This window comes from Setaria viridis, chromosome 3 (assembly GCF_005286985.2).
Source record: "Setaria viridis chromosome 3, Setaria_viridis_v4.0, whole genome shotgun sequence".
Taxonomy (NCBI): domain Eukaryota; kingdom Viridiplantae; phylum Streptophyta; class Magnoliopsida; order Poales; family Poaceae; genus Setaria; species Setaria viridis.
This window is the reverse complement of record NC_048265.2, coordinates 11,225,748-11,240,526: the sequence shown is the minus strand read 5'-3', so window position 1 is coordinate 11,240,526 and position 14,779 is coordinate 11,225,748. Positions and strand designations below refer to the sequence as shown.

The 14,779-nt window shown below is 47.1% G+C and overlaps 1 protein-coding gene across 1 annotated transcript; it reads right to left on the bottom strand.

The window, feature by feature from the left end:
* Positions 1-4,952: 4,952 nt before the first annotated feature.
* On the bottom strand, positions 4,953-9,424 carry LOC117848869 (serine/threonine-protein kinase STN7, chloroplastic). Its single transcript, XM_034730443.2, has 10 exons — positions 9,023-9,424; positions 8,860-8,949; positions 8,337-8,456; positions 8,128-8,232; positions 7,410-7,578; positions 7,234-7,327; positions 6,990-7,083; positions 6,834-6,890; positions 5,649-6,062; positions 4,953-5,314 (listed from the first exon to the last, which is right to left on the bottom strand). The coding sequence occupies exons 1-10, from the start codon at positions 9,407-9,409 to the stop codon at positions 5,156-5,158; spliced, it is 1,689 nt and encodes a 562-aa protein (XP_034586334.1). The 5' UTR covers positions 9,410-9,424; the 3' UTR covers positions 4,953-5,155.
* Between the last annotated feature and the right edge of the window lie 5,355 nt (positions 9,425-14,779).

The following is a 14,779-nucleotide window of genomic DNA, read 5'->3' as shown; positions in this document are numbered from 1 at the left end:
ATTTAATACTTCTAATTTAATACTTCTAATTAGTATCTAAATATTCGAGGTGACAGAAATTTTAAGAGGGACTAAAGGAACAACACCCCTTAAAATGAACGATCTCAAGCCTCAAAGACCATGATTAGTTTCCAGCCTTCCAATGTGATCATTGCACTGTGCTAAGTGAAAGACAAAGGATGGCCGGGGAAGTGGACACCACTGCCATTATTGATTTCGCTTGTATCCGATCATTGTTTGGATTCAGGTTTAAGCAGCCATGAATCCATGGCTGTTGCTAACTTGACAATTGGTCGGTTTCGGTTCTGCCGCAATAATCCTACCACCTAAGGTTATCCGCATTCATCGACATCTATTTCCATCTCTTAAAAGGAATATTCTATCCTAGTCATCTAGATTCTCTACTCTATACTCATTTCTCCCGCACCTATATTATCTCTATTCCATACTCTATACCCACTATTTCATATTTTATTCTCCTCCCTCCCTCTTTCTCTCCCTCCCCAACTCTCTCTCTCTCCTTTACCGGTGCGCTGCTTAACCGCTACTCCTGGCGTTTCCCCACGCGGCCGGTAGTGGCCCACGCGCTTTACAGGCGCGCAGTGCACGTGTCCTAGGCCTGAGGCGCGCATGCAAGCACGGTTGGCGTCCTGCGGTGCGGTCAGCCTAAACTCATTTTGGACGCAGTTCAATGGATGCAGTTTGGTGGTTGATAGGCTAACAGAGAAACGACCTTCCATTCTTAATAAAAATCTCGGGCGTTTTTAATTCGGGACAAAAGCCTTCCCGGGATTAAAGCCTCTTTAGTTCCGGATCTAAATTTCGTAACCCGTGAGGGATCCTTTAGCCCCGGCACGGGTGAATGTAAAAGGATAGCATCCCCCACTCAATCAGATGTGTTGTGTATGTGAGATGGTAAGAAAGCTATGCGTGAGGTAAGAGGTTGCGAATTCGAATCCCACGCACCGTGCGCGCGCATGTTACACGTGAAAAAACTGGGACCGGTGAAAGACTTGTTCTGCTTAAACTTTTCAACGATAGGATCCAATTCCATTTCAATTTAAAAAGAAAAGAAGGTGTCATTATGATGATCTAATATACTTTAATATGCTTGGAGATAAAGCACAATGAAATTGAAGTAAAACACGCAAATAAACTGCAAAAAAAGTTAGCTGCACATGTGATGGCCTTGGATTTCGATGACTCCAGCAATGTGAGATTCGAACCCGCAATTTCTTATCTCGCGTATAGTATAACTTTCTTACCATCTTACCTACATTGGGTGGGGATGCTATCCTTTTGTATTCACTCATGGGGTTACCAACCGGGACTAAAGAATCCCTCACTGGTTATGAAATTTAGACCCGAGACTAAAGAGGCTTTAGTCCCAGATCTAAAAACGGAAGCTATAGTCCTCGGTCCAAAAACTAACAAATTCCCTCAGTGCCATAAAAATTTTGATGACTTGTATGTCACAAAATTTTGAGAAATCCCTTCAGTACCATTGAAGTCTTAATTTATCTCCTCAGTGCCAGTGCCATTCCGTTCACATTTTCATCCATGTGCTGTTAAGTGTGGCTGGAAAAGATGATTTCACCCTTCCTAAGTCAGGCCCCACCTGTCGGTGCACCTTTCAATCCCCCTCCCTCTCTCTCCCTCTCGTCTCTCTATTCCTCGTCCCCTCTTTGTTCATCCCGTGACCAATCCGCAATCCCCTCTCTGGCTCTCTCCCTTGATGGCGGCACGAGGCAGGGAGGACGTAGGTGAGCTGCGAGAGGCACGAGCGGAGCGCGAGCGCCGGAGGGTGCGGACGGATGGAGCGCGGAAGGGGCTTGACGGATTGGAATTGCCGGTCGCTGCTCGCTGGTGGGGAGAGGCAGGCAGGCCGCAGCTCGCGCCTTGGCGCGCCCGGGTGAGCAGCTACCGGCATGTCGCCTGGCGAGCGCGGCCCAGGGCATGCGCGTGGCGCTAGGCATGTGACGGAGCAGTGCTGGGCGTGGGAGACGCGGTGTGCGCGGCGGCGCCTGGCCGTGGAGTCTGCATGAGCGCTGCACGAGGGGACCTAGCTGCCTGCCTGTCTGCCTGCGCGAGGGTAATTGCGATTTGTGGATCAATTTAGCTTTCAATGTCACATGTTTACGGGCTGTTTTTCCCAAACATGGACTGGGCAACATCCCCAGAGTCCATCCGTACTCGTTCTCTTCATTTTTCGACGAGCTCACCGGCACTCTTCTTCCGTGTTATCTTCGAGTGGCAGCCGAACCGACCGCCCCACGCCGCGCGGCCGGACGGGATTGGCCACGCCCTCCCCGTCAGAGCAAAGCGCCGAGGCGGATGGCGGGCCGGGCGCGGAGGGATTGGACGCCTGGACCCTCGCCGGTGGGGCAGAGCAGGAGAGAGGAGAGGGGCAGAGAGGCTGCCAGTGGGAGATGAGGAGAAGAGAGACATGGGAGATAGGATAGAGAGGAGTGCCAACAGGTGGGGCCTGACTTAAAAGGGGTAAAATCGTCTTTTCTAACCACACTTGGCATGTTTGGTTCGTTGGAACCTCCTAAAATTCATATCATATCGAATGTTTAGATACTAATTAGAAGTGTTAAACATAGACTAATTACAAAACCAATTGTACAGATGGAGGCTAATTTGCGAGACGAAGCTATTAAGCCTAATTAGTTCATGATTTGATAATGCGATGCTACCGTAAATATGTGCTAATGATGGATTAATTAGGCTTAATAGATTCATCTCGCGAATTAGCCTCCGTCTGTGTAATTAGTTTTATAATTAGCTCATATTTAGTCCTCCTAATTAGCCTCCGAATATTCGATGTGACATGTCCGGACTAAAGATCCAAACACCGCCTTAACAAAATGGAAATTGGCAATGAGTGGATAAATTAAAATTTTAATGGCACTGAAGGGATTTCTCAAAATTTTATGGCATACAAGGTAGTTATCAAAATTTCTATGACACCGAGGGAATTTACTCAAACTCATTTGGGCCCTGTTTAGTTACCCAAAATTCCAACTTTGTCACTATGCAAAAAGAAGATTCCCTATCACATCAAATTTACGGTACATGCATGGAGTACTGAATGTAGACAAAATCAAAAACTAATTGCACAGTTTGGTTGTACTTTGCAAGATGAATCTTTTGAGCCTAATTAGTCAATATTTGGACAATAATTTACAAATACAAACGAAACGCTACAATATGTTATAGTGCTGGCGTAGTGATTTTGGTTGCCCGAAATCAGGCAACTAAGGGGGTGTTTGGAAGACAGGGGCTAAATTTTAGCCCCTGTCACATCGTATGTTTGGACACTAATTAGGAGTATTAAACGTAGTTTAATTACAAAACTAATTGCACTAGGCTAAATCATGAGACGAATCTATTAAGCCTAATTAGTCCATGATTTGACAATGTGGTGCTACAGTAACCATTCGCTAATGATGGATTAATTAGGCTTAATAGATTCGTCTCGTGATTTAGCCTAGGGGTTCTGCTATTAGTTTTATAATTAGCTCATGTTTAATCCTCCTAATTAGCATCCGAACATCCGATGTGACAGGGCTAAAGTTTAGCCCTTGGTATCCAAACACCCCCTAAGGCCTTGCCTCTGTTATTTCTAGCTGCATACAGTAGACAGTAGCACTCCTACGTACAGTACTACTGTACCTAGTTGTTACTGTGTCTTGGATTGTTTCATGTTTGCTGAAGAAATGGCAAGCACCTGGCATTCTGGCCCCTGTGTTGCCATGCCATTTCGACATGTTTTGGAATCTGGACCAGGCCACGTCCAGCCGTGCATTCTTGCCCCTTGGGCGGATACAAAGAGGAGGGCCCTCCAGCGTGTCCATCCGGGCCATCCCTGTCTGCGTGCCCTTCAGGCCATGGTGCTTTGGGCTGTTCCCTTCCACGCTGCTCTCTCGCGGGCTTTTGCTTGATTACTCTATGGGTGTTTGAATACGAGGTGCTAAACTTTAACAGTGTCATATCGGATGTTCGGATGCTAATTAGGAGAACTACACATGAATTAATTATAAAACTAATTGCAGAACCCTTTAACAGTGTCACATCGGATGTTCGGATGCTAATTAGGAGAACTACACATGAATTAATTATAAAACTAATTGCAGAACCCTGTGCTAATTCGCAAGACGAATCTATTAAGCCTAATTAATCCATCATTAGCAAATGGTTACTGTAGCACCACATTGTCAAATCATGGATTAATTAGGCTTAATAGATTCGTCTCGCGAATTATACTCCATATGTGCAATTAGTTTTATAATTAGCCTATGTTTAATACTTCTAATTAGCATCCAAACATCCGATGTGACAGGTGTTAAACTTTTAACAGGTGTTCCCAAACTTTAACAGGATCTTCTACCCCCTTTAAATTAAGGCAGCACACTTCATGGACCTTCTAGATACAATACAGGGAGGGAAATGGTCAGGATATGGGGGTTCTCAGTTCCACACGGCCGGCCACACACGGGTCTTCAATGTGATCCACTCATCCACCGTAAACTACCAGCTACATTTGGCCACAGTACTCAGAATCTCAGATAAATGCAGTTCACAATCACAACCATGCCAGTAGTTGGCACCTTGAGCAAAGTGGCCAAGAAGAGGACCGGGGTCCATGGAGGACCACTCGGGTAGGTAAATGCAACAACAGAGAAGGGCCAACATGGTACTCACAAGCCTCCAACTGCGTCATAAACTTCATTCATCAGCCATCACGAGGTGCAGTCTTTGCTACAGCCAAAAAGGCTGCGTGGCCAATCATGGTGCCAAGCCGCCAAGGCCAAGTGACCTGTCACGGAATCTTGTACACCACATGTGGAAGAAGACGGTTCCGGTGCAGAAAGCTACGACAGCACCAATCACAGGTTAATCAGGCCGGCGCCCAGCCGAGTGCTCATGATGAACTTATGACAAGGATCTCAAAAATTGCGATGCTTAAGTGCATATGCAAATTATTTACATCTATACATCGTGTTACTGCAGTCTTCCAGGCAAATTGTACTCACCAGTCACCAGCAAGTATACGAAGTAAGCAGTATAGTATATCAATCATACCATTACCAATGCTATTGGGCGACGTTTTATACAGAAGAAGAAGTGGACAATGTACAGGTGCGCCGGCCTACTCCTCCCTCGGTATCCACCGGCTCCACCAGATGCTTTTGCGCTGGCTGGTGAGATCGTCCATGCTCTCGTTGATCGTTCTCACGATCTTCCTCTGCACGCGCAGCAGGGAGGCCAGCACGTTCCGCTGGGCGCTGCCTTTCTTCGGCTTTATTTCCTACACGAAAAGAGAGAGACACATACACAAGTGGTGAGTCTTTGGTGTGTTCTCCTCACCGATTATATGTTTATCCCTGGAGTCAGCATTCCGATATCGAAATGAAACCCTGTCTTCTAACTGCTGCAACAAGTCAACAACTCCTGATATTACAAACCTTTTGTGTGCTCTACGTAAGGTTAGTGATTTCAAATGAAAAGCTTGTTTGTCTGGGAACTGCTGCAATAAATCATCAACTCCAGTACGCATTTCAAATCTTTGTGTTCCACGTACTGGTTATTATGTTATCATGCTTGCCTCAGAAAAGGTACAAAGGTAAGGCTGCCATACGTACCCTAAGCTCTTGAAGCTGTGCTTCTGTAAAGCCTCCCACATCTTCAGTTCCTGACCTTGCCATGAGGCCGACAACCCAACGAGCTGCTTCACTGTAGTCCTTCTGGGTTGCCCGGAACAGTTGCAGCCGTACGTTTTGCATGACAGAGAGGCCAAGAAGGCCTTCACGGTTGAAGTATGGGTGCGCCAATGCAGCCTCAGCACTGATCCTTTGCCGCGCTTTGTAACGGACCATCGACGTGAGGAGTTCCCATCCAATACCATCGTCCAAATCCATGATATCAAAGCCCCTCCGAAGCTCAGCGGTTGCTCGTGGCTCCACCAGATTCCTCCAAGCTTCTAAGTCGTAATCGCACCTCTTCAGTTGGCGGTTGAATTGTATGAGGCTGCTGTCAGTTCGTAAAGAAGGGAATGCCTGCAAAAGAATGTTAAGTTGAAAGATTAACAACTACAAGGTGTTTTATGAAATTCCACTGAATGATGCTGCCATGATATGTCTTGAACCAGGAAGAGGCAAAACAAAACAAGAGTCTGGAGATGTAGCTAGCTGCAGAGCATATTCCACCTACATCAGAGCTAGAAAAGGAGGTTGAATAAAGAGAAGAAATCACACTTGAATGCAATATAACACTGTGCCATGAGTGACATGTGTTATGTTGCAACCCAACATAACTCCGATTCCAACAAGATATAACTCTGTCATATGTTAATAAATGCAATGTGTTCATAACAATCAGATGAGCAAATACCACCATCTTCTATGACAGTAATCAGTAATAACTAAATACAAGCTTTGCAGCAAGCAAGTACTAGCTAAATACTGGATGGTGTTTTGACAAGAGACAAGAGTAGAAGAGCCTATCCAAGCAACAGTGTAGGGTAGGGGGGAAGATCAGCATTATGAGATTCAAACCAATCAACAAGAAGAATCACTCTAGTCTGCGGAGATTGGAAAAAGGCCAGTTTTAGATCGTTGCATTTTTCCTAGCTGTGCGCTCTAAGATGTACCTGCTCCAAGCATGCAATGTAAATCTGTACTAATTTTCAATACATACTAATTGAATGCCCATGCATTGCTACGGGCAGCAGATAATTTCATGAGACATCATGTGTTGTATAATCGGCAAATTTTCAATACATATACTTACAAGTATATGCTAATATGTGGCTCCCAGTAATCACTTACCATCTGTAAGAATATAAGGCCCAAGCTATATATGTCAAATCTGTCAGGAAGATTCAGCTGTAAAAGATAAATATTACTGCATCAGCTCAAGCAGTTATCTGATTGGACCAATTTCTCAGAGGACTGACATGAAAAAAAAATCAGTTTGGAGTATACCTGCCATAGGACTGGAGACAAAGTAGTTGCAACTGGAACAGAAGGAGCAGATGGCGTTTGTGTGCTCATGATGTATTGCTCTGGTGCAGCATACCTGCCAAGTATTGGTAAAGCTTCAACAACCTTTCTAGTGGAATCATTAGCACAAACAGCATTCGCAAAGCAAAATGTTTGACTAGCGGAAAACTTTTCTTTAACTTTGCCATGTTGAGCACTTATTGATAATGAAGGTAGCTGCAAGTACCTTGGATCCAAAAGGAACTCTTTGGGAATGTAGTTGATTCCTACTCGTAAGTCAGCTGCTGCTCCAAGATCGATAATTTTGAAGGTTCGTGATCCTATCAGAGGAAAAAAAGAAGAAGAAAATTAGAGCAAATATTTTGTCATGAAATTACAAGTGAACTGAGATTTTATGATTACCCTCTGAAAATATCACATTTTGAGGTTTTATATCTCTGTGAACAATCCCCGTCGAATGAAGTCCATCAAGAGCAAATAAGAGTTGTCTCATTACCGTTTGAATGATCTTATTCTCTCTTCCTATTCCCTTTGGCAAGTTCTGGACACCACCAAGAATCTTTGTCTCCACCTGATTGAAAAAGAAACAAAACAAAAAAAATCACAATTCATTATGGCTTATGTAAATTTATTATGGTTTATGTTTACTCAAAAGCTGAAAAAAAATCAAATGGAAGATTTAAGTCGTATCCTTAGCAATAGATGGGTATAAAATGCTGCAATCTACCATGCCATGAGAACAATAACTTTACAAAAGGAAGAAATGTCTGACTATTCTCACTAACAGTTGATCCTAACAAACTAAAATTCATACTTATGTCGCCAAATTAGCATAGTTCCAAACGAATACAACTGATCACACACAAATTTGACTGGAACTGGTTAATCAACTCGACCATTATAGTGCAGTTCAGCTAGTCAACACAGTACAAGAAACCGCAGCTGAGATGATGGCAGCATCAAGCTGGTGATCATCAGTTAAATTAACTGCAGTTCATTCAAAAAGCAAATAGCATGACAAACCAGAGAAAAGAAACTTGTTCAACTGGAGTTTAGGGAACCAAGCAAGTAAGTTGACTGACTTAAGACACTATCTTTCAAGCTGGATGGCAGAGCTTACATTGTAAGGGAATTCCTTGCTTTGCATTAGATCATAAAGTGTATCCTCGCCTTCAAAACGCCAAATAATCCAATATTCTTCAGCCCCCTTACCTTTCACTTTGCTCTAGAAGGCAACACGCAACCAGTGTCAGGAATCAATCGAATTCTATTAAAGAAAGCCAAGGCTGTCTTTTATACGTAATTATCTAACAGTGACTGTGAATATACCTCGCGAAATCCATATAGAAAATCCGCACAACTACTAGCGCAAGCCCTCCTGACACGCTCATTCATCCAAATCTCCACTGCACCGTACTCTGTCGCCTTCTTCACAACCACATCCCCTTGCTTCAAGATGAACAAAAGAAGGTTTTAGATATTCATTCATATGACCGCTTTCTTTCACAAACTTTCCAGGGTTTTAGATATCCTGAAACCTTCAAATCCAACAGTGTCAGTAAACTATGCAAGCGATTCACATATAACAACAACAACATCAGTGCACAGTGCGCTATTGTGGCCACATTATCGAGCTTACATCCATTTTTTTACATTTTCCTCAGGAGCACAACTCATCACCCTATCTTTTCTGATGTTAAAACCACGCACGCACACTGAAGTGAACACGCCGAAGTCCTAAGCATTTCAATATACCCTACTTTGTCCTCTAAGCCAAAGAGCAAGTGCGAATTGGCAATCAGAATTCTAAAAAATCGAAGCGTTTACATGCGGATACGACATTAGCCTTTACCTTCTCCGCAGCTTCGGGGTTGGCGAGTGACGCCTTATACACGACCCCGAACGCGCCCTCCCCGAGCTTCTTCCCGAGCACGAAGTCGTCCTGCACGCGCATCAAATCAGCACAAACGGTGGCGGTAGAGGACTTAGGTTTCGGAATTGATGCGCGAACACACCTTGCGGAAGGTAGGGCGGAAGAGGCGCTCTGCGAAGGCGAGCACGAACATGTCGAAGAACCCCGGCGCGACGCCGGGGGTCGCCCAGAGGTAGGACGCGGCGGCGAGGGCAAGCGCGACGCCGGGGGCCGTGATGGTGAGCCCGTCGTTCCGGGGGAGCGTGCTGCGGTAGATGACGTCGCCGCACTGCATGACGGTGCAGGGGAGCCCCACGCCCACCGCCTCCACCAGCTGCCGCCCCAGCTCCGTCGCGACGCCGCCGAGCTCCGCCGTCACCGGCCGGAACGAGGCGGCCGCGGGGCTCGCCGGCCGCCGGCGCCGGCGCCGGAGGAGGGTGTCGTGGCCGGGGAGGAAGGAGGTGGCGAGGCCAAGGCCACTAGCGGCCATTTTGGATTTTTGCTTTCCGCGGTTCAAAAAATGTGGCTCAAGCTTTATTCTTCTGGGAGTATGGTCGTATATGGAATTATCGCTCGCGAGATAATTCAAGCGTGCGGGGGGATGGATGAGCCCAACACGTGGCCGAGGGCCTACCGGCCAGTGGCAGAATATGCGTGTGGCCCGTCGCGTGGGCTCCGAGCTTGCAGCTAGATTTGGTTTGGGTGACAATGAAATCAGCAACAGCAAAGTTTATATGTGCCATGCTTTTTAGTAACATAAATCATTTTGTATGGCTCAACTTCCATAAAATTTGGAAGAAAATTTGCATTCCAAACGAGGCTTAATCAAAGCATGTTTTTGCTTGTGAGTAGACTGTCACACGTACTAGTGCTTCCTAAACAGTGCATGTTGGAGTAGATTACGGGCGGCAATTATCTTAAGAAGCTGTAAAGATTTTTCTCTGAGCTTACTTATGGGACGAAAATAAAAAAAACGAGGAGACCATAATTTGTGGCTGCGGGAAGATAGACGTGGAGTGGAAGCATCGGATCGTTCCGTGAGCTAGTGGCTAGGATCAGCTCTCGCCTCTCGCTCAGCTCCCCCTCCGAACTCCGATACAAGACACGCTGGTCAATTCTTGGGCAGCGGAGTTTTGCAAAACCTAAACACCTCATAGATACAGAGGTAGGAATTTGTCGAATGGACAAAGGTTGGAAAAATTAAATCAGCTCTCCCACGTAGAATCAGAATTAAACCAAACTCTACAAACAGACCTGACTCGCAGGACTACTGGTCGAGTTCGCGCGGTGAAAATATCTACCTGCCGGTGCAAACTGCAGCGGTCACGTACTCACACTACTACTGTAGTACCAGGGGCGGACCCGGTACGTGGACATCTCTAAAGACCGAAACCTGACACATAGATCGGCCACGGGATTGGGCCACGTTGCCCGCAGTTCATGACCGTTCGATTGCTGGTTGCGCGAGATCGAGCGGTCATCCCATGTTAGGCGCAAGCGAATCGTCGCGAACGCACGCGACGTCGCCTCCGCCTCGACCTGCCGCTGCTCCGCCGCTCGCATCGTCCACGCAGCCACGCCTCCCTCTGCCCGTCGTCCGTAGCTCGTCCCTCTCATTGTCCCGAGCTCGACTTGCTCCCGGACGCCGGCCACATCACTGACGCGCCGCAAGTGGCCCTGCGGGGCTTGAGTGCGCCGGCGTCCACGACGGCGGGGCAGAGACGCATGGGGCGAGCGCTAGCTAGGGGGCCGAGACCGAGGCTAGAGGCATGCGCACTTTGCGCAGAGGCGGTCCTCCACGGTTGGGGAAGGCGGTTCGGTCTAACGGCGGCGGCATCGCGCCAGCGCGCCCTCCGTGCTTGCGGCCCCGACGTCGCCGTCGCGCGCGGGGCTCGAGAGAGGCCCGTCTGTCACGCGGCAGCACTAGGCCTGCGCGCGATGGCATCCGCGACGCGTCCGAGGAGTCGTGGTTGAGCACTTGACCACCGTGTGCACGGCACGGCGGAGCCTCGACGAGGGAGGGCGCTGCGGGGGCCTGCAGACGCGGAGCAAATGAGAAGTTTACCTGATCCAGTGGCGCAAGCTTTCGGCGGACCTGGCAAAGACACCGACGATGGCCCTGCTATGGCCAATCTACTCGCCTTGTCGCTCGCAAGACACCATGCGCATGCCATGAACGCATCAGCTACTAGACAGCAGCCTCGTCGCTCGCAACCTGTTTGACAGAATGACTGAATGAGCAGGCATTCCTTTTCCTTGCCCGTGGCTTTCCTTTTTTCAAGTGACCGTGCCTTCTCATTTTCCATTTTCTCTTACTCAATGTGCTGGGATGTAATCCGATGAAGGAGACGACAAGAATGCATATATTTGTTTGACAAGAATGTCCCCTTCTAATCCTCTGTATTTATCTACAAACAAAAATTCTTTATAGGATTAGAAGGGGACGATAAGAGCACGCGGCCCTTGCAATAGAACTTCCTCTCTGTTGACGCCCAAAAGTGGCAGTGCCGCCGATCAGGCTTGAAAGCTGATCTGGCAGGCGAAATCGGTCTGACCAGTTTCCCTGACCAGTCAAACCGATCTGCCCTAGTCCGAGAAGAAATCAAGAGTCGTGGTTGAATTGGAGTTGAAACGGGTCTTTCTTGCAGAAAAAGACCTCCCACCCTATAAATATAGAGGGCCCTAGCCGATTGAGGGCTAATACCCAATTGTCAAACAAATCTTTTTACCTTTTATTTCCAAACCCTAGCTTTTCCAACCTCCTTACTTTCCTCCTTCATCTCGACGGCGGTTGAGGAACCTCTGAGTGGCCTGACCGATCTCAAAGCAACCCTAGGTGCGCCATCTCCGACGGGGTCCCTCCCGAGGCGGTGTTCTTAGGTTTTCGTGACGCCCAATAGTAGACCGGTTTGACCGGCCTACCTAACCGGTCTGACCGACCAGTTGCTGAGGCGCCGACGAGGTGATTGCTTAACACACGTGCGAACTAGCGCACTCGTGTGTTGACCAGAAAAAGTGCCAACACATTTTGGCGACTCTGCTGGGGACATAAAGATCCGGTTTCCATAACCGTTCCGAAAAACCCTAGCAAGATGGGATCTACTACGGACATCGACAAAGACAACATCATCACGGCTTCCGTGGAAGATCTCAGTGAGGAGGAGGAGCGGAATCTGGCGGCGCTCCAGGAATACGTCAAGATGCAATATCTCGTGGGCGTCAAGAAAGATCGCAAGGGCAAGACGACAAGAGTGCAAGACTTTGAGCTGCCCGCGATCAAGATGAAAGACAGGATGGTCGAAGAAGTACACAATGTAAGTAATTTCCCCTCCGACCAAGCCGCCGTTAATGATGAGCTTCGTAAAAGTCTTGCTGATCAAAATAGGATCACTAATACATTAATGGCTCGGATAGATCAACTTGTAGGAAATAAATCCGTTTCTTATGATAAAAATGATTTTTCGCAAGTTGACTCATGTGGGGCTGCACAAACTAGTACATCGGCAAATATGGGAGCCATTCCTGAAAACAATGCATACGACATGCCGTTGAGTTCCTATTCGGGGCAAAAATCGCCTCGAACCCAGCCGCAATAGCAGAGCATGGCTAGAGCAGTCAGACCGGTCCAGGTGACCAGTCATACAGGTCAGGCCTTTCAGGCCGGCCAGCTGACCGTCATCCCCGAACGCTAGTGCCGATGACTGTCATGCCTAGCTCAGTCGTTCCTGACCGCGTTGGCGAGTTTAGGGTTAACCCATCCTCGTTCGGCACGATAGCATACACGTCTCCTCTAATCCCCAACAACATTGTGGCATCTAGAGGGATCTCGAATGATGTGTTTTCTGATTTGCACCACATTCAGAACGACAAGCCACCCTATGCGAGCACCGTGAATACATCAGCCCAAGAGCATTCAGAGATACCCTCCCTTCGCGAGATTAGGAAATTTAGAGAGGAGGTGTTAGCTTTGATGCAAAGCAAATACGGCATAAATACTGGGAGTTCGAAATTATATCAAAAGCCGTATCAAGCCGATTTTGACTATGTTCCCTACCTAGTCGGTTGGCGCATGCCCGATTTTGTTAAATTTAGTGGCGAAGATAACCGAACTACTTGGGAACATATTAGTCAATATCTGGCTCAACTAGGCGAGGCGGGATATTATAATGCTTTGCGCGTTCGTTTGTTTTCCTTGTTTTTAACCGGAACCGCTTTCGCTTGGTACTCGTCCTTAGCTCCCGTCTCTATTGATTCATGGGAACAATTAGAGCAGATTTTTCATGATCATTTTTATATTGGGAATTTTCAATTAAAGTTGACGGGTTTGACATCGGTCAGACAAGGCAAAGAAGAATCTGTCTTTGATTACATAAGACAATTCAAAAAAAAACAAAAAACCGGTGCTTTAATTTATCACTAACCAATAGTGATTTAGCCGACCTTGCGCTTAAGGGTTTAAAATCCTCCATTAGAGATTGGCTAGAAGATTTCGAGCTTCACACTATCGCGCAAGTGTTAATGAAGGCCTCAACAATGGAACTTAGAATTACTAAAGAAAAAGATAGTTTCAAGTCGCGTCGGTCTAATATGCATGCCATCGAGTATGATTCCGATAGTTCGAACGATGATGACAATGAAGTTTACATTACTAAATTTGTATGGCCTTCTAAACCTAAATCTTACTCTTGTGCATCACTTAAACTAGCTCAAAAGAGTCGGCAAGAAGAAGTAAAATTAACTTTTGACGTTTCCAAGTGTGATCGTATTTTTGATGAATTACTTAAACTTGGGCACTTGAAAATAACTCATACCATGCCTCCACTTGAGGAATTGAAAAGGAAAGCATATTGCAAATTCCATAACAGTTTTTCTCATGCTACCAATGACTGCAATATGTTTCGTCGACAGGTTCAATCGGCTATAAATGAAGGCCGGTTGACTTTCCATGAGATGCAAGTGGACAAGACACATTTTCATGTCAACACAATGGATATTCAGCAACCTAAGGTACTGGTTCGGCCGCATCAAGCTGAAGCAACTAAGGGGAAGAATGTGATAATCGAGGAAGAGAAGCCCGATTTGAGAGGCAAAGAGTTGGCAAGGGAAGTGGTGTATGAAAAGACTCCATATGGCAGAGAGTCGTTCAAAATTACTGTGAAAACCTCTGGACACGAGGGGCAAGCTTCGCACTCGCGATCTGGCCAAAAGCCATCCGAGCCAGTCGGTCAGGCTAGACCGGTTCAGGAGACCGATCAGACCGGTCTAACACAAGGTCATCCCCGAATGCTAAAACCCAAGCGCCTGGAAATTGGGACCTGGAAGCTTAATGTAGCAAAAGATCAGGGGAGCAGCCCCAGGCAGAAAGTCACCTTTGATATGCTTCTAGACAAGTATACCAAAGAAAAAGCCGTTACAAGTGATCGGCCGGTAAAAAAAAGAATGAGGTCACCTGTCCGCCAAGAGAAGCAAGGTTCGCCGTTGAGAGCAGTTGTTAGACAAAGGGGTGACCAGGTGAAGCACAGGCAGCATCCCTCCACATCTTGGGCTCCCCAGACATCGAATCCTCCATGCCCATTGTGGGATGATAATGGGGTGATGTGGGCGTCTTATCAGTCTTTCCATCTGGATAGGGAGGCTTCAGAAAGTCAGCTTTAGACAGAGTCTCGCATCCCGTGCACGGCCGGTGGGCTCCTCGCCTATCTGGTTAGGGTCAGCAGACCCGACCGGTCAGACCGGTCTCCCATGACCGGTCAAACGGGTCTGTACAGACACCGCGTGCTTCTTCCCCCAGGCAAGTGTATCGTCCCAAGCAAAAGGAAGGGTAAGTTCAGAAGACGGAGATAGACTCAGAGAAGGGCAG